Source organism: Rhinolophus hipposideros (genome assembly GCF_964194185.1).
Source record: "Rhinolophus hipposideros genome assembly, chromosome: 4".
NCBI lineage: Eukaryota > Metazoa > Chordata > Mammalia > Chiroptera > Rhinolophidae > Rhinolophus > Rhinolophus hipposideros.
The window spans coordinates 59,975,556-60,000,085 of NC_138050.1; the positions used below are offsets into that span (position 1 = coordinate 59,975,556).

Here is a 24,530-nt window from a genome sequence, read left to right on the forward strand (position 1 = left end):
AAATCTAAAAATATCCAAGAGTATCAATCATTAATCTTCTAAGTCAACACCTCACAAATACTCACAGCCCGTATAAGTCCTGTGCCTGTCTCCATTGTGCTCAGTCTGGTATCGCCAATCTTGATTGAAAGAATTTGGGCACCGGGAGCTACACCATTCCGTTCAGGTTCTTCGGGAAAATGCCCAGCAGCTATACTACCTACATGTGTTCCATGAGCGCCTGGAGGGGAATATGACAAACAGTCTCACAGATTCAAAGTTTTAGCCATTCAATCCAATGTGCATATTATTAATCATGATAAAAATAATCAAATAAAAATATACTCTCATTTTAACATCTAGTAATATGTTATCTTAGTTCTTTTATCAATAATTCACAAGAAATAAAATGGTATGAACTCCACATACTATTCTGCTACCCTGGGTTCTGCCGTTTACTGAGAGCAAAAAATGCAAGTCATAAAGATGAGAAAGTATCTGCAATATACATAACTGACAAAGAGCTTATATCCAGAATATAATCTTTCAAATCCAATAGAAAAGAGAACCCAAAGAAAAATGGGTACAACACTTGAAAAACATTTCACAAAAGAGAATAACCAAATGGCACATAAATATATGAAAAGATGTTCAACTTCATCAATCTATCTGGGAAATGCAAATAAAAGCCACAATGACATATTTCTAACATACCTTTTAGAATAGCTAAAACTTTAAGGCTGACAACTGTGGGTGGGGATGTGCACATACATTGCTGGTGGGAGAGCAGACCAGCATTTTGGAAAGCTGAACACAGACTCATCCTACGATCTAGAAATTCCACCTCTAGCTACACACCCAACATAAATGCGTACACACGTATCCTAAGAGACTTATGAAAAAGTTCACGGCAGCATTATTTGTAAAATTCAAAAACTTGAAACCTCAAGATCCATCAATAGTAAATTTATACGTAGTATATTCACAGGACTGAATATCAGACAGCCATATGGACTTACTTCTATACACTATGAAGTAAAGCACACAGAAATAAGGCTGATCTAAAGAAGTAATGCACAAAAGGATATATATTGAATAATCCCACTTATATAAATGGAAAAACACCATACTGGGTTGAACCATGTGCAATTACCACTATTTAATCATTTCTTACCTACAAAAACAGGAATATCAGATGGCTCAAACTAATGTACTAATAGAAATAAGGACAGTTAACTTTGGGAGCAGGGAGGGTAGCTTGGTGGTTAGGAAGAGACATGATGGGAGTTCTGACGACATTTTATTTCTTCACCTGGCTGGTTGTTGTACAGAAGTGTCTATTGTGTGATAATTCAATGCGTGTACAATTTGAGATTAGTATACTTTCCTCTAGATATGTTATACAACAATCAAGTGATACAAAAACTAAAAATAAACTGGACACCCCCCCCTTTTTTTTAAGTGAAAAAGTTTCTTAAAAGATATGGGTAAAGAGAAATGCCCCACTACTGGCAGATAAACAATAATACTAGCTCGATGATAAATGACAACTGGCATTGGGCCTTAATGTCTGGGTGACACTCGAGTAGCTGGAGCTCCAAGAAAAATTAAAGCACATGACCCTTCTAACTACATCTGCTGCAATGCTGGAACTCCTCTGCTTAGGACAACTGTTGTCACATAAGAATAAGGACCCAATGTTACCAGTGCTTCCTTTCTTATTTTTTCCAAAAATCCAGGAAAGCTGGGTTTTAATGTAATTTCCCCTCCCCCCAGAAAAACACCTGTCACCACCACCTACCAGCTTGAGTGGCTAAAATCAAGCAGACTGACCACACCTGTGTGGACAGGCATGTGGCGCTACGGGAGCATTCACACTCTGCCGGTGGAATGCAGAAGGCCGCAGCCACTGTGGAAAACAGCGTAGAGGCTTCTTAAAAAGTTAAACATATACCTACTATACTAACCAGTTCTCCTAGGTATCAGTCCAAATTAAACAAAAACATGTTTCCACACGGAGACTTGAACACAAATGTTGGAAAATCCAAATGTCCATCAACAAGTGAATGGATAAACAAACCAAGGTGTATCCACATTATGAAATACTACTCATCAATAAAGAACAAGCTATTTATAATCATAGTACAGGTGAGATTCAAACCATTACTCTGAAATAAGGCAGGCCAAAAAAAACCCATATTTTTTGTTACTCATATAAAATTCTAGAAAATGCAAAATAATCTAGAGTGACAGAAAGCAGTTCAGTGGCCACCTGGAGGTGCGGGTGGAGAGAGGGCTGGGTGACCAAGGAAGACAACCTGGAGTGGGTGATGGATATGTTCACTATCTTGACTGTCGTGATGGTTTCCTGGGTATACACATCTATTGAAACTTATCAAATTGTATATATCTATAGACATATACACAAACACATGCAGTTTACTGTACTTCAGTTACATCTCAATAAATGGGGGAGGGGGACAATAAAGCCTTCCTACTTCATTCTCCACGCTCCCTTCCCAGGAGTAACCACTATCCAGAAGCTGGTGTGTACATTCTTCCCATATATATATTTTTACTATACAAACACACATAACCATAAACACTGTGTAGTATTATCTGGCATGTTTTACAATTTTACACAAATTTTTATCAATATATTTTTATGAAAATTTCTGTATTTGAGATTTATGAATATAGGTACGGTAACCCCCGTATAGCACGGCACTTCTATAACACGGTTTGAGAATTGGGGAAAACCCTCATATAATATGGCATCCTAGAACATGGTTTCACACGAACATGGTTTGAAAATTAGAGAAATCCCCGAACAACACGGAACATAAAAGAGAGCAAAAAAATATCTCATTTGAAATTAGGGAAATTCCTGAACAACACAGAACGTAACAAAAGCTTAGTAGGGATGACAAAGAAAAGATTATTTAATACATATTAATGTTATACTTTTGGTGAAAAATGCTTTTATGAAGATATTTCTCTTAATTATAAAAATATAGTACTTTTTAAAAAAATTTTTGGAACCCAAACCCCTTTTTTGTACTAGTTCTTTGTTTCGTATAACATGGATTCGCATAACACAGCATTTTTAAGGAACCTAAACAACCGTGTTATATGGGGGTTACCTGTACATATTGATTTATTCACTTTGATTACTGTATAATATGCCACAATATGAATACCATACAATTTTTTTAAAAACCTATTCTTTTGTTGATGGGTATTTAGATAGTTTCACCCAAGATTCGTCAAGTAAAAACATCCTCACTACAGCATTCTGTGTAATTTCGAAAAAGTTGGAATTTCTCAAGGGTTAATATTTGGAGGTAAAATTACTGTTCATACGATAAATTATATTGATGATGTTTTGTGGTTGGACCATGCCTGTACTCTTGAAATGGATTTTACGTGATTACGACTTTAAAAAAAGAACACCTTGCCAGGAAATCAAACTGCATTTATTATTCCAGATCTAGTTCTTTAGTTGGAATCTCTAGATGAAATTCTCTTTAAGGCTGCTTTTGGCTATAGGAAGTCATCATCTGGCACTTTCTAAACTTATCTCTAATTAGCAAATATGAAACAGAATACCTCCACTGGTCACAATAGAGAGTAGGTTTCCATCATCATATATATTAACAGAATAATTCAACATCTCAGCTGTGCCAAAAGAGCCATATTCTTGGGCTTCTTTGTAGTTTCTCAATACAGTAGATTTACTTAAGTCTCCATCCTCATTCGAATCAATGCAGGCTCTGTAAATTGAGAATACAGGATAATGAAATTTACGTATTTTCTTACCTTCCTAAAAATCACGTAATATTGTTTCTCAGGTATCTTCTTGCTACATATCTATTTCTACCACAAACACAGGAACTGCCTGATTTAGATTCCTCTGTTTCATCATCAGCAGAAAGATTAAATAAGATAGTTTAGAGGAACCATCACTTAAATTAAGCCATCTAACAAAGGGCTTTAGGAACACTGTTCATCACAAAACTACAGGCAGAAAACCTTACAGATACTTAAGAAATTAGACCAAAGCTTAGCTTATAGCTTAGGTTAGTTTAGGATGATTCTGACACATAGCCTAGGCCTTACTTCCTGGTTCTTCTAGAATTGGCTTCATGAATCCAACAGCAGGATTCAAGTTGTATGGTCCCAGTTATAACAGCCTTAGCAAACATTTATTTTTTATAAAAAGCATTTTCTGCATAGTTTTATGATTGGCCTCCTGTCTGCTCTTTCCTCATTTTAACTTGTTAATTATATAGAGGGCATTTATTATAAATACTAAGGCATATATTTCACTGACAAACGATAACAATATAGAAAGAAGGGTCTCTAAAATTGTCAGTTTGTTTTTATGTGCAGCCAAAACAACTTACATCTCAAAAACAGACATACAATATAGCAAGATACAAAAGACTGAACACTTACGAGGAAAATGAGGCAAAGAGAAGTAGTATATCAAATGGAATTAGGACAGGTTAACAGGTAAAATGTAGCCTTTAAATTCTCCACGTTTGCTAGACAGAGGAGCACTTTTGGTTCCAAAATGTATGGCCAGTATCCACCCTGGAAATCATCTCTGAAGTCCTCTTTCTTTCACCCAGCCCATCACACACACCCAAATTTCTAACCATTCCTCTCTTGTCCTCTGGATCTTTCCCCTCTAACCCTCAACCCCGGTTTCCTACCCTCTTTGCTTAGCTAACTTTTGCTGATCCTTCAATGAGACCTTTCTTGATGCTTCCTAGACAGGTTCAGATGTTCCCAATACTTGTTTCCACAGAGTCCAGAGTCCTTGAGTGGCTTCTAGGGAGTCTACCTGGTACAAAGAAGCTACTCAGATATTTGGCAAATGATGAAAGAGTGAATCGACAACACCTTTAACAAACTTCTCACAGCAAATACAGTGATACATTTCACAAACCAGTTTCTTACAATCACAGTCAACAAGAAGTGACTCAACAATTCAAGCACATTATAAAAATAAAGTTTAGTGACTTCAGAAAAAAACTCCACAGAGGGCAAATATGAATGCCATGCAAAGGTTGTGCCTTTCTGAAGGTCTGGTTGGCTTAATTCAAGGAACAGTTGTTACAATACAGAGAAAGGGAATATTAAAATGAGGTTCATGGAAAGAATTAGAGTACGTGTATGAGAGGAGGGAGGAAAAGGGGTTTGGGGGTTATAAATTCCCGAATATTTTGAATACATCACTCTGTCCAATTTTTTAATGGAACAAATCCACAGCTATCATGAAAATCTCAAGAAGACCTGAGATAACAAACCACTGAAAAGAAACCAATTAATGGTCTTTCCTTTATAAGTACCCATTTCCCCATTGCCTAACCCCTGCTAATTTTATCGTATTTTCTTAAGTCCTTTGGTAGTATACTTCGTAGTACATTTTTCCCACATGTATTCAGTTTTAACCTTGCGTCCTCTCCCACACTAAGACTCACCTAAGCCTTTTCACTGCGAATGACTTCATCATGTTACACCATGTGGCAAATGTACCAAAATTTGCTAAACCATATGTTTGAACCTTTTTATATTACAAACACTGTGATCAAAGCTTTCTGCAAAGCTTTTAGAAAAAAATGTTTCCAAATGTGTGCACATTGCATATACACACACACACCCAAACATGCCTGAATATACACAAAACTGCATTAATATGATCAGATTGAGATATGCAAATATTATATTAACACTTTCAGTCCCAAAGGGAGCAGGGGTTTCTCATTAAACTGAAAAATTTATACTCATTGTCATTGATGAGTTAGCACCCACATCCAGGGGAGAGAAGTCCTTTAAGAAGGGTGCATTGTAACATAAACAATCTAAGTAATCAAATCATCATATTTTGTTCTGTATCTGCCACATCTTGGGAAACGATTCTTTGCATATGAACAGGGACTCAAACTACGAAACTATTCTTGATTTCAAGTTTTAAGGAGATCCTTGGTTTACTGCAGGCAACCTAAAACACACATATACCTATATATCTGTACTAAGAACTTATTCCTATTTCCAGACAGATAGAAATTCAAGAAGTCACACTAGCTAACTCTAAGAAACACATATGCAGTGTCCAACTCACTAAGAAAGACATTGAAAACATACATGATAGGTAACTTGGCATACATCATCATTATAGGAGGAGGAGGAGGAGGAGGAGGAGGAGAAGGAGGAGGAAGAGGAGAGCAGTAACAGCTGACATTGAGTACATATTGTATGGAGAAACATCAAAATTAATTTTCACAAAATCCTCTACTGAGGTACTATTATCACACTTAACAGACGAGGAAACAGGTTTAGAGAGGTGTAGATAAACTGTTCAAAGTCACAAAGCTAGGATTCCATCTCAGAGACTGAACTCTATCATACAGCCTCACTTCACTTCAACTTAGCTACCTTGTCTCTATTAAATTATCTTCACTCAACTTTTCCTCCTTTGCCCAAAGTAGATGCTTTGCAACAGTCTCTTGCAGTAACTTCCCAAGTTGCCCAGCTTCAATCAGGAACATTTCTATAGGTTGGTGCAAAAATAACTGTGGTTTAGAAAGTTAAAAATAATTGCAAAAACAGCAATTACCTTCACACCGACCTAATACATATACCAATGATCAACCTGCTGTATCTGGTTAACGATAACTATCTGGCCAGTGAAATAAGCTTCTTTAAAACACGTGTTAGGTTTAGAGTCTAAAATACTAAGAAGTTCAAAAGACTTGTCCAAAATTACCCAAAAGCCAATTGGCTCTCAAATAGTTTTGTTTAGTGATATTAACATCACATAAACCAAATGTCTGGATGGTTCTGAGGGGTTAGTGTTCTTCAGAATAGATAAAAACACATTGAAGAGCCATAAAATATATAGTTTACCTCCATGCTTCACCATCATGCCATACCAGGCAGTCATACACAGGGCCAGGGTCACTGTATTTTTTCTCAAAAGAATTGAGTAATTCCACTTGGCTTTGAAGCTCCTCCTTGATTAGTTTATTTGCCTAAGCAATTAGAACATACATTAATATTAGTACATTTTGTACTCTTGAAAAGCTACATTAACATATAACCAAAGACACAATGTGACCCAATAATGTCATTTTTTATATCTACCCTACTTGTAGCTCAATTCAATGATGCAGATATTACTTAATATATTAAACATTTAAAAAATAACACTTCTTTTACTCAGTCACTCACTCCACCTGCTTTGGGAAATATACTTTGTTACAAGTTGATGATATCATCTGGCCAAGACATGTGATGGTCACATATCTGTAACCTGTATAACTCATTTCCAAAAATTGCTATAAACTAAGTTATCTCTCGACCTTTAGATTTTCTTATTTCAGAACTGTTTCCATTTAAAATCTATTTCTTAAGAACTCAAGTAAATAACAGAAACTATGAACTGTCTTATCTCTTATAGAACACGCTAAGTTAGGGTGGCTGGTTAGCTCAGGTGGTTAGAGTGTGGTGCTAATAACACCAAGGTTGCCGGTTCAATCCCCACGTGGGCCACTGTGAGCTGCGCCCTCCTTAAAAAAAAAAAAACCATGCTAAGTTAAATACATACTATATTCATGACCATGGACATATAAGCTGCTATTTAACCATTCTGATCTACAAAAATGAGAATTTCACATGCTTCAACCTAAGTATTTTTTTAACTATATACTACATTAGACCGCTCTACATTCACCTGAGTAGTCCTAGTGGATAAAAATTTAATTTTCACATGTTCCAAAAATCTTAAGTTATGCCTGTTTATAATTATTCAATATATTCAACGTTTACCCTCCTTAAAGGTAAAAGACAATTATATATAAACATTTTTGATATACAAAATATGGATAATTAAATTCAGATCCCTCTTTTATAAATTTAGCTGCATATATGTAGCACCTGAAATATTACATTTAATGTGGTTAATAAGAGGCTGAATCAGGACAAATAGTGACCTAACAGAAAACTACAAAAAGCTGTTAAAAAAAGATGCTGTACATAGATTAAGGAAATATAAGTTAAGTGTGTACGCAGGACAGTGGTCCTCAGCCCTACATGCATGTTAATTAAAGCTCATCAGGGGCTTTTAAAAATGTCTGTCTCCCTGCAAGGTTTTGGTTTAATTCCTCTCTAGGGCACAAGCACTGGCTGTTTTAAAGCTCTTCATATGATTCTAACATGCAGCCAGGGTTGAGAACCACCATATTTGTTTAAGAAAAGGTAGATGTACACAGTAAAAGAAAAATTCATAATGATAAACATAGAGTTGTTGTTACCATCCCTGGAGGATGGCATTTGGGAGGCTTTTACTTGCCACGTTATACACCTGTGCTGTACAAAAGTTTCTGTAACTAGCACATATTATTTACATAAGAAACCAAGACATTATTTTTATTTTATAAATTGTTTCAAAAAAAAATTACTGGCTACTTAAGGATGAAGAACAATGGGAACTCCCTCATATATATTTCTGTGGGAATATGAATTTGTACGACCACTTTATGGCCCACCAAATACATGCACAAGAATGTTCAAAACAGCATTTTTTCTAATAGGCAAAAACTGAAAACAAAGCAAATATCAATCTGCAGAATGGATATATAAATTGTGGTTCATCCATCATAACAAGGAAAGTGAACAAACTACTTCAATACCCCAAATATGGTTGAATCTCACAAAGGTAACACTGAGTGAAAGCAGCTACCATTAAAGAAAACACTGTATGAGTCCATTTTACAAAATTCAAAATAAGCAAAATCATTCAACAGTGTTAGAAGTCTGGAAGGTGGTCGCCTATGGGGTAAAAAGGGAGCAATAACTAGGAAGAGGCATGAGACAGAGCTCGCAGTTCTGCCATCATGGGAGTGTTCACTTTGTGAAAAATCAATGACCATGCACTTATGATTTATGCACTTTTACATATGTATGTTCATTAAGGAGTTTTAAAAAATTTATAAATACGTATGTGAATTGATTTCAAATATAAAGAAAAAATCAGTAAAATTAAATAACTTAAACCTTGTGAAAAAATAGTCTATTAATTCTCTAAGAACTCTATGATATATGGATGGTTCTATGGTAATGTTTAAATAAAAACCACTAGCACAAACTTGAGAGGGGCAATTGTTGGCAACATCAAATTCTTCCTGTTTCCTACAGGCTTCTGCCAGGGCCACTCTGTGAACAGGGTCCCAGATTTTTTCCTTCCGTTCTTTCTGCAAAGACAGAATAATTACCCCACAATGAGGTTGACAAATATTCAGGTAAACCTAGACAGTCAATTTACGAGGACCTAGTTATTTTCAGCTGTGATGCTACACAATTCTCATAGAGGCTTAAAAAAAACACTTATAATCAAGTTGATAAAGCAAGAATCAATTATTAAAAACTGATTATTTCACTGCACATAGATTTTATAAGAACAAATTTATTAAGGCACATCCAAATGTATTTTTATACATCATATGCCCCAATTTAAATCCTTCCAAGAATAAATAATACTGTATCAGGTAACTGAATTCCCAATCATTTAAAGAAAATACTGTATCCTGGGACCTTACAGAACTGGGAAATGTCTCAAGCCAAGTGCAAGCAGAGGACAGGAGTAAAATTGCAGCTGCATTTTGACGGACATACAGGCTTCCTCAATTTCCTCCCTTTCTAGCTGATGTTTTTCAGATCTTCTCTGATTTGATAGGGTTCTTTGTTACTGAAATTGGTCTGACCTTCATCTCCACTGCCTTTAACCTATAGTGCCTCTCAATGGAAGTCTACTAGTTAAAAAAAAAAATCTTTCCAATAAAATAATCAACTCAACAAAGGTAAGGAGAGGGGTCAAGGAGGGGGGTCAGCTTTAACTTAAAAACCCTACATTTGCATGTTAATTTGTATTTTAACAGTTGATTAAAATTAATATACTGCATAAAAGTACTATGCTATCTATGCGTGTTTCACCTTGAAATTTTAAAATAAAACAGTATCCAATAAGTTGTGTGCATTATTTTTTCCATAATTTTCTTTTGGCGGAATAATTGCCATGTGACTAAGTAATGGTCATATATGTAGCACACTGAGTGACTTCTTATGTATCATCGAGCCCTAAAGAAGCAAATAATAACATTACTACTACATGAAAGGGCCCACAGGTCTCAGCCATCAGGCTCACTTTCAAGGATTACATCTTGTTTCACAGTGGAAACCCTGAACCTGTCTGTGTCAGCTACAGTGTCACAGCAATCCTCTGCAGCGGCATCATCAAATACAGGAGCCACTAGCCACATGTTACTATTTAAATTTAAATTTTAAAGGATTCTATAAAATTAAACGTTTCATTCCTTAGTCATTCTCAGTCACATGTCAAGTTCTCAGGAGCTACTTGTGGCTAGTGACTACCATAATGGACAGATATGGAACACCTCAAACATTTCCATCGTCACTGAAAGGTCTACAGAATAAGAGCTGTTTTACAACAGGCTCCTTATCACTCAATTTACAACTCTTACTTCTCTAATGACACACTTGTGTTTCCTATACTTCAGCTGCTTTAGGTTTGAGTAACCCTTTTCTTAATACTGAATGATGATTAAAGAGGATCCAGAAGGCTAGTTAAACAGTAAGAAAAATGGGAAAAATTTTAATAAACACTATAGGAATGGGAATAAACAGGGAAGTCTGGACTTTAAATCAACTTGTCTTTAGCCCTTTTGAGGTTTAAAAAAAAAAATTCCTTAAAAAATTCCAATGAAAGCTATTATCCATCTCCCTGAAAACCAAACATACACAAAAATTTGAATATAACTTCAGTGTATTCAGATTCTCTAAGCTTATCCATGTAAATGGGTAACATTCCATTGAACAGAATCTTTAAATAACTGTTTGAAAACCTCCCATCATCCAAAATAATCAATAGTGAGAATTTTATGAATTTATTTTTCTTCAGTAGGAATAAAATTTGAGAAAGAAGCTAAGTCATTGATACAGCATTGTACATTACCTGTATCCTTTCCTTGAGAGCCTTTGGATAGAAGTCATAGCCATTTTTTATGCCAATGTGATATCTGCCTGAGGGATTTATCCAGTTCTCAGGAATCTATAGAAAAAAAAGTAAATTACTGGTTCACTGAATGCTTCCCAATTCCAATGATTTACTGCTGGAGAAAAAGGTATTTCATTTCCATTCTAATGGCTCAACTTGGATGAGCAGGCTCACATATTAGAGCACTATTTCTAATCTTCTAAGTGCCAATATCTCTCTGGCTCCTTTTATCTCATCCACAAATGAGACAGTTCAACTAGAATACTTTTCATTTATACAATGCTTCATAGGTTATAAAATGCTTTCAACATATGCAACCTCATTAAACCACTAAGATCTTTAGTTCTCAAGCATCAATGACACCTCACTTCTCCCTTCACCACCCTACTACTGCCCATTAACTGGTGGGGAGGGAAAACAATTTACAGAACCTCTCTACCCTTAGGTTTCTTATTAATGACAAGAACTTAACTCGGCTCTAAGATACAACAGGGATAATCCCTAGAAACCAAGTGCTCTTTAGTTCTTAACAAAAAAGTTCTATAAAATCATTTTAATTATATATAACATTATATAGTCTTTTCAACTATCTCAAAGTTTTTAAAAATAACACTTAAAAGTATTAACAAAATGATGTGTAAAGAGTATGCCAGTTTACAAATGGAGAAAGCAAAGAAGCAAAAAGAAATTAAATTGTTTGCCCAAACATCAGGAAGGTTAAAAAAAAAAAAATTGGAATCTAGTTCTGTCATGGAGACCAAAATATTCAGTGTAAAAGACATGTGATTTAAAGTCCGATAAACCTGGCTGTGAATCCAAACTCTACCACTAACTAGATGGGACTCAAAGGCTTCTAGTTGCTCATGTAAAAAGGAAGAAAATAATCCCTACCTTATGATTCCCGTGAATAATAAAATGCATTGAACATCAACCAACTTGAAATTTCAATCAAGAAAATGTGGAGTATTCATACTCTTTGTAATCACAGGACCCATGATGATTAAAAACAGCTTTTAAATGTGTATAAATTATGAGGTTGAACTATCAACTACTCGGGAGTTGGTTGGTTCAATCCTCACTTGGACAACATCTTTAACCGACCATCCCCATGTCCCTCATCAAATTATTCCCCAGGTAGGAAACTACTTTTGGATGAAATTTTCTTACAACTAAATAAAACAATCATTCACAGAAGTTCAAAGATCTACTGACTTTTAAAAAGCCTCCATATCAGTAATCATTTCTGAATGAACTGGATATCCAGAGTATGCGAAATTTCAACGATGTTGGCACATATATTGGCATACAGACTAGCACTTTTCATTCAAAACTCATCAACCTTCTTTAGAGAGTAGGGATTCTTAACTCTAATGTGCTTGTAACAGCCTGGGACATAACAATAATAAAGTATTGCAACAACAAAAAGTTAATAGTCACTAGTTGGCAAATTCAAAGAGTATTTCATCTCAGGTGTGCCACTACACAGGTGGCTTTGTAACCCTAGGCCAGTGGCAACTGCTTTGTACAAGGAGATTACAAAAAGCCGTTAACTAAAAAAAACCTAAATGGAATAACTAATTAACATAACTGCAAAATAAGCAACTTAATTATAATTACTTAAAATATATGTAATACAATAAAAATAATCTAATACATAATTTATATCTACTTATAAGATCAAAATCTGCAAGGTCCATAAAACCACATACTTCTTAATCACTACTATGTATTTTCCTCACAGACTAGTTAGCTACAAAAATTAAACTGAAAACAAAAAATCAGAAAATAAATGTTATATTCATGGTTTTGCTACCTAACGTTAAATAAATTAGAATAAAGCTAACTTTTCTCTCTGAGGCAATGATGGAATACGTTATTTTACCTATTTGACTATTCTAGACAAATGAAGTTATTTTCAGTCTCTTTAAGAATCAAAGCTTTATATTTTGACCATTTTAAATTGATATCTTTAAAATGCTTTTAATTACATGGTAAATGCAACATAAAAAGACTGATTTTCATATGAACAGAATCCCTTTAATTATTAATTACACCTCTTTTCTCTGACTCTTTTTTAAAGAGAGAATGTGTAAAGAACTGAACATTTTCTTAAGGAGCCAAGTGTCATCCTCAGTGTTAGTGTTCCATGAAATAAAATCCCATTATAGAGTTTTTTTGTTTGTTCGTTTGTTTGTTTGTACCTCACACCTGTACTTCAGACTTGTCAGCCTATGGCACTGGCAGTACACACATATACTCTCTCTTTTAGGTATTACTGCATCTAAATATGGTGCTAAATGGTCATTCATTATATCTGGACTTAAACCGTCTTTTAATATGTAAGGCTAAATACTGATGATTTTAAAAAATGCTTCAAGCTGAATGTAGTAAAATTTCAAAAAGCACTCTGCTCTCTTCCAAAATGCTATACTATAATTAGAATAAGGGAAGTGGGGGCGGGGATCCAAAGAACAAAGAGAACAGTAAATGAGACTTTAGAAACCAAAATTCACCACATTTTGAAGGCTGAAGGCTGCAAAATAAAAGGCACTGAAAATCAGTAGGGAAATTATGGAATTTTAATAAATGGTATTGGGACAACTGGCTCTTCAAGTGGAAAAAAGGTTATAGGACTCCTACTTCAAACTAAGCCTAAAATGAATTCCAGGTGAATTCTAGAATAAATGTGAAAAGAAAAATAGTGAAAGTTTTTGGAAAATAATAGAGGAGAATATCTTCATGATCTTTGGGTCAGGAAGAATTTCTTAAGACATGAAAAGCACTAATCAAAAAGGCAAAGACTGATATTCAACTACATTGAATTTAAGAATTTCTATTCATCAAAAGAAATCATGTGGAAAGTAAAAATACAAGTCTAGAAAGGGATTCCTGAAACACACATAATCAAAGAACAACTATATAGGATGTGTAATGAAATCCTACAAATCAGTAACAAGAGACAACTCAATAGAAAAAAAAGAGGGCAAACATGGGCCGGCCCAGTGGCTCAGGTGGTTAAAGCTCCTAACTCTGACGGCTGCCCGTTGGATTCCCACATGGGCCAGTGGGCTCTCAACCACAAGGTTGCCGGTTCAATTCTTCGAATCCCGCAAGGGATGGTGGGCAGCGCGCCCCCTGCAACTAAGATTGAACATGGCACCTTGAGCTGAGCTGCCGCTGAGCTCCAGGACGGCTCAGTTGGTTGGAGCACGGGCTCTCAACCACAAGGTTGCCAGTTCGACTCCCACAAGGGATGGTGGGCTTCGCCCCCTACAACTAGAAAATGGCAACTGGACCTGGAGCTGAGCTGCGCCCTCCACAACTAAGACTGAAAGGACAACAACTTGAAGCTGAACGGCACCCTCCACAGCTTAGATTGAAAGGACAACTTGACTTGGAAAAAAGGCCTGGAAGTACACACTGTTCAAAGTCCTGTTCCCCTTCCCCAATAAAATCTTAAAAAAAAAAAAAAATTAGAATTTGGCAACCACATTTAAAAAAATACCCCACTTATAAGCCCACTATCAAACAAAACAATATTTTCTTCTAAAATTGCTCCTAATGATCCCCACCTCCTGGTATTCATGCCCTTGTAAAATCCCCTCCTGTTAAGTGTGCTGGATTTAATGACTCATTTCTAATGAAAAGAACACAGCAGAAGTGATAGTTTGTCACTTCCAAGATTAGTTTATAAAAAGACGACGACCTCCTCCTTGAGCACCCTCTCTTGAGATACTCCTCCAGGGGGAAGATAGCTGCATGTTGTTAAGCAGCCCCATGGAGAGGTCTTGAAATACTCGCCCCACGGAGAGGTCTTCACGGCCAAGAACCAAAGCCCGCCAAGCTTGGAAACAGACTTCCCTTCCCCACCTACTTGAGCCTTCAGATTAAACCATATTCCTGGCCAACAGCTAGCTCAGAAGAGATCTTGAATGAGAGACAGAGAGCTCAGTCACTCCCAGATTCCTGACTCACAGAAACTGTGAGATAGTAAATGTTTGTTCTTTTAAACCATTAAGTTTTGGAGTAATTTATTATGCAGCAATAGCTAATACTCACCATACCACCAAATGGAAGCTAAATACAGTACATGGTTTGTGGTGATAGTACAAAAAAAAAGAAAAAAATTTCAATAAAAAGATAAAAGCTCCAACCTTAAGCACTCTTCCCGAAAGGCCAATAATTTCACCATCTTTTGGCTCTACTACTGTAGCGGTATTCACATCACCACTTCCTGTTGTGTCAATGATGTCAATGATTTTTGGTTTTCCATCAGTTGTAACCTGAAAATTAAAGAGAATTAAGTATGAATTATATACTTAATTTATTATCCTTAAAGAAAGCAATGCCAACCCCCATGTGTGTGTGTGCACATGTACACATATATAAAATATCCTATAAAATCTGCATTCATTTTAAAAAGAGAACTGAATTGTTTTAAGCCAAAACCTTGATAATCCTAAAAAAAAGTTTAGGAAAAAAAGTCTGTGGAAAATACCACAGAATCCTTCAAGTGGTTTCATATATTTGGTTAATAAATATTATCAAGCATTTATTATAAGCCATACTCTATTTTAGGTGCTCACAATATAGCAATAATCAATACACAAAAAACCCTAACCTTACAGACCTTGTTATATGCAGTCAATACACAAATAAATAACATGTCAGATGATGATAATTACTACGGAGAAAAATTAAGCTGGGAAAAGAGACAGGTGGTATGGGGCTTTCCATTTTAACCAGGCTGGTCAAGAAAGGTATCAATGAGAAAGTGACATTTGAGAAAATGGTGAGCTTGGGGCTGGACAAGTACAAAACTTTAGGGGGGAAATGTTTAATAACATTTCATTATTGGATGCCACAATAAGCACTCAAACTTAGTGTAAGTCCAAATTAAAACTTAACACTCAAACTTTTTTCTCTCCAGGCTTTACCATTTCAGTAAATCCACGCACAACTAGTTGTTCAAGCCAGAAACTTTTGACTCTTTAATTTTTTCCTCCTACTTCTACCTCTAAAATATACTTCAAATCCATCTTCACTTGATTTTTCATTACCAGTATCCTCCACCACCATCCTCTCTTGCCTTCATAATGTGGAAGGCTCCTTACAGGTCTCCCTGTATCCATTCTTGCCCCTACCAAAATTAATAACAAAACGAGCTGTATTATGCCAGTCCTCCACTTAATACCCTGGTGTAAAACCTGCAATGGATCCACAATGCTTTATATAAAAAGCCTTTGTGGGGTCTGACCCCAGCTACTCACTGTCACTCATGACTCTAACTACATTGGCCTTCTTTCAACTCCTGGAATGTGCCAGACTTTTTCATGCCTCACAACTTTTTTCCACAGGGTCCTTCTGCTTGGAATTCTCTGTCCCTTCAGTTTTTCCACAAGAATTCCAATCTTATCTTACAGTTTTCTACTAAAATGTCATCCCTTCAGAAAGACCTCCCTATGACCTCTTTTAAGCGTTCACCATCCTAAACCTGATTACTCTTTATCATTGTACTATTTTGTTTACAGAACTTAAATCAATTCGTAATTATACAGTTAGGTGACTCCTTCTCTATTTCCACTATTAGAAGATAAGTTCCATGAGGGCAAGGGCCATGTGTACTTTATTCACCAAAACCTACTGGTGCCTATTAGGTACTACATATGTATTTAATTACTGAATGATCTGACAGTACACAGCAAATTATTCAGCACTAAGACTGATTTTCCTAAGGCCTGGTTTCTTGGCCAGCACACAAACTTTCATTTGGGCCATGCTGACTGCTACAGGTAACAGCAGTACAATATTTTCAAATTGCTTTTGTGAGAAAAATCATTTCTGGGATCTTTCTGGGCTAACTTTGCAGAGGGAATCTGTAGCATTCAACATGTATGTACTAAATTGCCAGCAGGAATCATGCACAAGGACACAAAGAAGACTGAAAAAAGAAGACCCTCAAGAAAGAAACAGGAATGTAAAAAATGCCAACAGTGTGAAAAGATCACAAAGCCTTCCAACTTCTGACTCCTTTTCCATTGGGGAAATTCACACACTTTAAGAGATAAAGCTTAGTGTCCTTTTCTCTGAGTCTCTAGTGTCCCTCCCCAACACCAACTGCAGTGTCCTTAAAGCTCTGTAAAGTACACCTAAAAGGAAAAGAGGGAACATCATTATATGGAGTAAACAAGGGCACATGTTTTTTGTTGTTGTTTTGTTTTGTTTTTTTACAAGGCAAAGCAAGGGAGTGGCTGGTAGACTCCAAATCTTACCTCCAAACAACCAGAGGCTGAAAGCTTTGCCCGAGGCTGCCGTTATTTTTACAAATGGTAATTCTTAATCTGAAGATATTTCTTGGGGGCTGTCTATACAAATATTTTAATAGCACTAAGAACACAAACCACCAATCTTCTCAATGAGCAAACAACTTCAGTGACTTGAGATCCAGTAATCACATGAGATAACAAGTCAGACACAGATCCCTCTCATTAGAAACCTTATTATCAATACGTGAGCAAAGGAAGAAAGCCTAATGGGATTTAGTGGCTTATTTACCATCTACTATTGACACAGCTTTACTTACAGGGATCTCTCTCTCTCATTAAAAATTTTCTTATATATGCAATTTTCTATCCCTCTACTTCTTACTTCACCATTAGGTAAACACAACCATTCCACTAGTGATAAGACAGAAGATGGAATTTAGAGTTAAGACGGAAAGGTTTTTAAAAAGGCAAAACCAGCTGAGAATTTTGCAATGGAGCTTTGGGACAAGGAAAGAAGGAAAATGAATTGCTAATGTTAGAACTATATCCCTCATCTTTTCAGGAAGGAGGGGTTTCACGTTGGAAGGAGGGACTAAAGGCACAGTAGAGGTAACATAATCAACCCTGTGTTGATTGGGAGACTGAGGAAAGCTTTTTGGGCCATCACGCTGGCTGGACAAAATAGAAATTGCCCAAAGGTTCTCCCCAAATGTCAAGAATCTAAGCTACTTGGTAACTCCACTGAAACACTCATGGTGGAGGAGTTGGTGTGGGTTGCAAGCCATCCACTAAACATCTGTAGAAGACCAAAACAAAAGGGCAGGGGAGTTCATAAATTATCACAAACAAAACATGAATGTATAAGTATTTACTTGAAATTTCAGGGAAGATACTGCAAATACTCTTTTAAGCAAGGGAAGATATTTCATACACAATTACTATTAAATGACTATTACTCTTAGAACATAATGAATAAACAAGATAGGCTTTGCTTTCAGAAAGCGTGCAATCCAGTAAGGAAAACAGATGAGTAAAGAGATAACTGCAGCATAGGAATAAATAAATAAGGATAAAGACAATATCTATGAAAGCATTTAAGAACACAAAACCCAGTTTGGAGAAATGAGGAAAGGCTAATTTAAAAAGGGGTAATAAAAATTAAAATTGCTTTTAATAATTAAAATAGCACCCAATATTAGTAACCAATTACATACACATATTTACTGATTACACTTTATACTTTAGTGAATGTCAAAACGGACTTTTTTTTTAACTTTTATTTATTTTAAGTGTGTTTTTCCAGGACCCATCAGCTCCAAGTCAAGTCGTCGTTTCAATCTAGTTGTGGAGGGCGCAGCTCACAGTGGCCCATGTGGGGATCGAACCGGCAACCTTGTTGTTAGGAGCACAGTGCTCTAACCAACTGAGCTCACAGGCAGCCCTAAAACCAGATTTTAATAGGACTACTTGTTACCTCTTTCCCCACACCATTTTTTCTCCATGAAGAAATGATGTACATTGTGTACATGTACACATTTTTTTCATTCAGCAAAAATATTTAATGTTACAAGCACATTAGATGCCAAATGAATTAGAATAGGTGCTTTCAAAGAATTTTAACTTAATCAGGAGAAAGGTATGTAAACAATACAAAAATGAAACATCTTAAGTGCTACATGGGTATATGAACAAACTGCTATAAGCAAAGAGGGGAAAAAAAACTAAAAAATTATTTTAGCAGGGTCTGGGCCTTATTCATCCCTGGACTTCCAGGTCCTAACACAACAGCTGACACATACACATAAATACATGGTGGGGTGCTGAATTAAATCAGTAGATACGCCAAAAGGTAATGGGGTCAAGACCCAGCTAGGTCTTATTAAACAATTTACAGGTGAGTGTAGAAGGCTTGCAAACAGATTAAACTCCATGTGCAAAGGCAGGTGTTGGGGAAAGACCTGAAACATTTGGGTGAGTAGAACAAGAGTGAAATGTTCCAGGTGGAGCACACGGTAAGGAGGGGGTGGAGTGGATGGGGACAGAAGAAAAGGTGAGATGAGACCCGACGCTACCTGAGGAGGTGAAGTTGGATGGTGAAGGGCCATACACAGTTCAAACTTTTGTATTTTTATGCATAGGTAATTGGGATGCCAAAATAGTTTTGTTTTATATTAAACAAGAATGTAATGGAAGGTTTCTTTTTTTTTAAAGGAAAATAACTTCGGCAATGTGAAGGATAAATCAATAAAGCAACACTAGTTGTGGCAGGGAGACCTGATGGCTGCTATTCCACATTTATTTCCAGGTCCAGTCCAAGTCCCATCCCTCTTCTATCTGTAAAGTCTGACTCGTCCAGCTCTCACTGGTCCTCTCATCAATCTCTGTAACAGTCTGCAGAACCACATCATCTTTTAACATGACCGTAAGCACCTAGCAGGTGCTTTTACCTTTTTTAAATAAATAAATATTTGCTGAGGAAAGATTTAATCATTTATGTAATTATTACTCTTCTCATTGCTGTCCACCATCATGCACTTTTAACAAGCCTACACAACTGTCACAAAAGAGAACGGGGCCCAAGGGAGTAACCAAAGAATGCGACAGCCCACTGTCTCATTGTCAGGAAAAGAGGATAAGAAGAGTTTGGAGGAGTACTGTTCTCAGTAAAAACGCTTTTGTAGAATTTCCCATATCTGCTTATCAAATTATTCCAGTACTCTCTGTAAAGTAACAGTAATTCTCATCCCACAAGGTCACTGTGAAAATTGAGATTAATTACATGTGACTTTTTAAAGTGCTCAAGAAAAGTGTTATCTTCAAAGTTTTCACTTGTACCTCTAGTTCTCTACCCAGATCCCATGTGGCTTTCCAAATGTCCAATTTGGCTTCCTCTTCCCCTATTTCATTCTTTCCTTCGTTTTTACTTCTATCCACCTTCTTATCTTAATGATGTATACGTAGATATACAAAATAAATTTGTTAAACGCAAAAAAAAAATAAACCTTAAAAAGTCACTCATGTGTGCAAGACATCTTGCTGGATTTCTTTTAACAAGCCATGTTTAGGTCAATTTCTTAAGGGTTAAATGTTGTTAGAAGAGTTATGTTTTCATTTTACTTCAACATTTTGTTGCTTGAACATGTTATTATATGCAAATATCTAATGCATATTTATTTTTCAGATAATCTAATTGGGTGATTTAAGACCCAGCATAAACTCCTTCTACTAAATATCCCTGCTCAAAAAACAATGGTGTTTAACATTTTTCTTGAGCACTTTAAAAAGTCACATGTAATCTCAATTTTCACAGTGACCTTGTGGGATGAGAATTACTGTTACTTTACAGAGAGTACTGAACTAATTTGATAAGCGGATATGAGAAATTCTACAAAAGTGTTTTTACTGAGACAGTACTCCTCCAAACTCTTCTCATTTTCTTATCCTGACAAAAGCAGCAGTGAAACCCAGCTGTTCTCCCAATGATCCCTATAAAAAGTAAATATACATCACAACAGAATAAAAACCATTACTACTACGTAATCAAGTCTCAAAGAGGTGTGACAGATGTCAATGTTTTAAGTCTTCAGAGTTATTGATAAAACTTTACAACTAATGCTACCAGGGTAATACCGAATCCTCTTCGGATGCGCTAAAGCTGCTCTGCAGAGTCACCGTAAGGTACATTGTACTCCAGATGCTGAAGAATTAACAAGAGGAACCAGAAGGATTCCATACAGTCAGTCGGATAGGTTCCCTTTTCCTTCTGCATTACATTCTAAACTCAAAATGCTACCTCAATTATTAGAGAGCACAATAGAGGACCCAGGGGCGGGAGGGGCACCAGGGGAAGGAAGAGAATTATTAAACGTCAGCGATTAGTGCAGAAAGGAGGGTAAGATACACAGATGATGGAGTGATAGGAAGAGATCAGCATAAAGGAGGATTAGCCAGGTTAGACTTTTGGAAGATGGATCCTGAACAAAGGTGAAATGTTGTTTATCACTGGATTTCAGCGAAACGCTCAGGCTAAATTTACAAGTCCAACTTGGAAGACTTTAAGCAGAGTACTTTTAATCCAGAGACACATTTTTAAAATTACCTTTCAGGATGATACCTTGGCCTAATAATTCAAAGGTGCTTAAGGCAAAACGAAGTAATTTTTTAAAATCGTCAAGTATGCGGTGTTAGACTTGGAGGCTAAAAATATACAGATGTGTAATTTAATAAAGTCTGAAGAGTTCGCCACAACAAAACTAAATTAGGTGCCTCCTATGCCAAACAAAGACTAAGCCGTGCGTTTCAACGACCCTAAACGAGTACTCTGCAGAAGACGCTTTAAAAATAGACACCATTAGACTACCCGAGGAAACAATTCCGGAAGTTGACCGAGTTATCGTCTTAAAACCCGGCTTTCGTGTTTCGAGATACACAATTCTTCCCCAAAACCAAATTCTCAAAAGACAGCGATAAACATGAAGCACTGATCGGTCATCTGTCCCCTTTCTATTTCCTCCCCATCCACTGACAAATGATGAAAATTGTAAAGTCTTCGTCTGAAAACAGAAGGCACTGGCCGGTGCCCCAGGCACGAGGCGTCTGCGGAGGGAAGGAGTCTAGTGGGAAGGAGCGCGAGGGCCCAGGCCTGGCGGCACCTGGGGAGGCAGCGGCTTCCTGGGCCAAAGGCGGACCCGGGCGCCCCGACCAGCCGCGCCAGGCACGCCGCTTTGTCTGGGCCGGAATCGCCGCCCAGCCGGGGAGCCCGGGCCGCGGGCCCCCGCCGCCCCCGGGCCTCGCGCGCACGCTCTGCCCTCCGCCTTCTCCAGGTGCCGGCTTCCCACTCCGCCGCAGAGCGGGATTCCGCCTCCGAGCTCGGAGGCTGCGTCCCCTCCACGTCCCCGGCCCGCCGGTCGCCCGCGCCCCCGCGCCCGGGGCCCTCAGCCGCTGCCGCACCTGCATGCCCGGAGCCCCGGGGTCAACCCCCGTGTCCAAGATAGCGATGAGCACCCCTCGGCCGTCATACTCCGGATAGCGACAGAGGAAGGAGGCGGCCCCGGTCTCTTTCTTAGGCAGGAGGCCGTGGAAGGGAAAGGGCTCCTCGGTGACGGAGGTGGCCATGGACGCAAGCTGGAGGACGAGGAAGAGGCAAACTGCCAGGTAGCGCGCGGACAAGCAGCCCGAGGACACCCGGGCGGCCGCGGGCCTGGGTGGGGGTGAGGGGCGGGGCCGGCCGGCCGCCAATCCCGGCCCGCCAGGGTGAGGCAGCCAATCGTTTGCTGCTATGTAAGCTAACGGCGCCGCTCTCAGGAACCGTGCAGGAGTGTTGCCCGGGCCGCAGAGAAGGAGGCGGAGTCTGACACATGGCTGGAGGCTGTGGTTCTCGAACCTGGGGTCTTAAAGAGGCCCGCACTGGGACTTTTAGGGGATGGCTGGCCTGCAAGTCAAGGTCCCGGCCGAAACGCTCTCCTAGGAGCCAAGAAGGAAATGGGCCGATATTCTGTAGTAATGGAACACCCTGCTGGTGAGCGATGATTTCCAGACTTGAGGCTGTGACAAAACTTTTTGGTGAAGTGCTGCTACCCAAGCCCCAGCCGACCTGAGGAAATGGAGCCAACTCACGCACACTAAAACACCAGTAGTCGTCTCATACCGGCCAAATGCCCCGACACACATTTTAGGGAGTTCTTTGATTCGGCGACAAAGGGCTGGTGTCGCCCTGCCTGCCCCGAGTGTGGCCCTTTGATCAGGTCGGGAGGAACAGGATGGGGATGGGTCCTAGCTTCAGTCAACAGGATGTGGGGTGTTGGCCCTCAGTCCTTGTAGCCGGTGACGAAGCATGAGACCGAAGCGGGCCCCTCCTATCCTCATTGCTTCTCCTTGGCTTCCTGGATTTCTGAAAAACATTTCCCCCCCCCCCTTTTAAACTGAAGTTCTGGGTTGCTCCTTAAGGTTCTCTCAATTATCGATCCTCGATTTGCAGTTTTTCAGCTGTACAGTGGCAGCTATCAATTGTTCCATGTTACACTAGTAGCCCTTTAATATGTATATGCATATTTTTGTATGTATGCGTGCCAGGAGAATTTTAGTCCTTTTTTTGGTGCCAAAGACTCCTTGGGCAACCTGGTGAAGCTTACAGACTCCTTCCCAGAGCAATGTTTTTACACAAAATGAAATATATAATTACACTGGAAATTATGTTGAAATACAGTTATCAAAAATATTAAAACCAACTTTGTTACATAACAGTAGTTTTATATATGTGTGTATATAGTTCTATGGGTGCTTCTCTGCATTAAATAACAAGAGCTAGCGCCAAATCTAATAAATTTCCATAACTTCAAAACAGTGAAGAACACAAATGATATTTTGAGACATCTGTATACTGTGCTATAAGATATTGGTTTTTATTGGTGACAGTAACAAACATTAACTGCTAATACGATTCTGGTTATTGCCTACATTCCTAATTGTAGAAAACTAAGAGGTTAGTGAAAATAAAGATGTATTTTTTTTTCTACGTAAGTTTTTGAACCCCTTAGATTATGGATCCCAGGTTAAGAATGCCTGGTGTAAAGGGAAGCCCTCTGTATGCCAGTTTCTAATCCACGGGATTTAGGAGATCCTCCATGAAGTCTCAAAAATAATTGCAATGGCTATGCAATGGTTTTAATTGATTACTTCACCATTTATTCATTCCATAAGTCTTAGAGAAGCACATTCTCTTTAGCAGAGAGGAGAAGGAAAATGCAATAATGTTTTCCTTCCTATTCCCAACTGTGTTTATGTTACCTCTAGAAAAGAACTTCAAACTAACAGGAAAGAAAAGAGAGAGACAAACTCTCAGAAGATACTCAAATAGAGTGTATAGTGACAGAATGGAATAGCTCCCAGTTTCAAAATGAACCATAGCCCAATCATTTCATTTTACAGAGGAAACAAAGCTAGACAGGCTAACTGACTGCCACGTATTACAAACCTAGTGAAAAAGCTGGATTTCTGTTCTCACAGTCTGTCCCCAATATTTTCTATCACACCAATTGTACTGCCTTGCCAGAGTACCACCCAATGAATGGGTGAGGCATGAAATGTTCATTATGCAACCAACGTGGCAGACTTTTCATTAGACTCTGTAACAATGTTCTTCAAAAAAAAAATTGTTTTTGGCTTATGAGTCCCATAAAAATGTTTTAGAAAAGTTATGTACCCTC

The 24,530-nt window shown here is 37.9% G+C and overlaps 1 protein-coding gene across 7 annotated transcripts in view; it reads right to left on the reverse strand.

Moving 5' to 3' along the window:
- TPP2 (tripeptidyl peptidase 2) overlaps positions 1-22,612 on the reverse strand; it is a 63,184-nt gene extending 40,572 nt beyond the window's left edge. For 6 of the 7 annotated variants that reach the window (XR_013993221.1, XR_013993222.1, XR_013993223.1 and 3 more), the window contains exons 1-7: positions 22,276-22,574; positions 15,214-15,342; positions 11,018-11,113; positions 9,135-9,239; positions 6,895-7,019; positions 3,589-3,752; positions 66-220 (exon numbers count right to left, since the gene is read on the reverse strand). Coding sequence is in view for 4 of the 7 variants with exons in the window: in XM_081046417.1 (XP_080902543.1) it covers positions 66-220; positions 3,589-3,752; positions 6,895-7,019; positions 9,135-9,239; positions 11,018-11,113; positions 15,214-15,342; positions 22,276-22,440 (939 nt within the window). In the remaining 3 variants the exon portion in view is untranslated. Of the gene's footprint in view, positions 1-65; positions 221-3,588; positions 3,753-6,894; positions 7,020-9,134; positions 9,240-11,017; positions 11,114-15,213; positions 15,343-22,275 lie in introns of all 7 variants that reach the window. The other variant, XM_081046419.1, reaches the window with a different exon arrangement.
- Between the last annotated feature and the right edge of the window lie 1,918 nt (positions 22,613-24,530).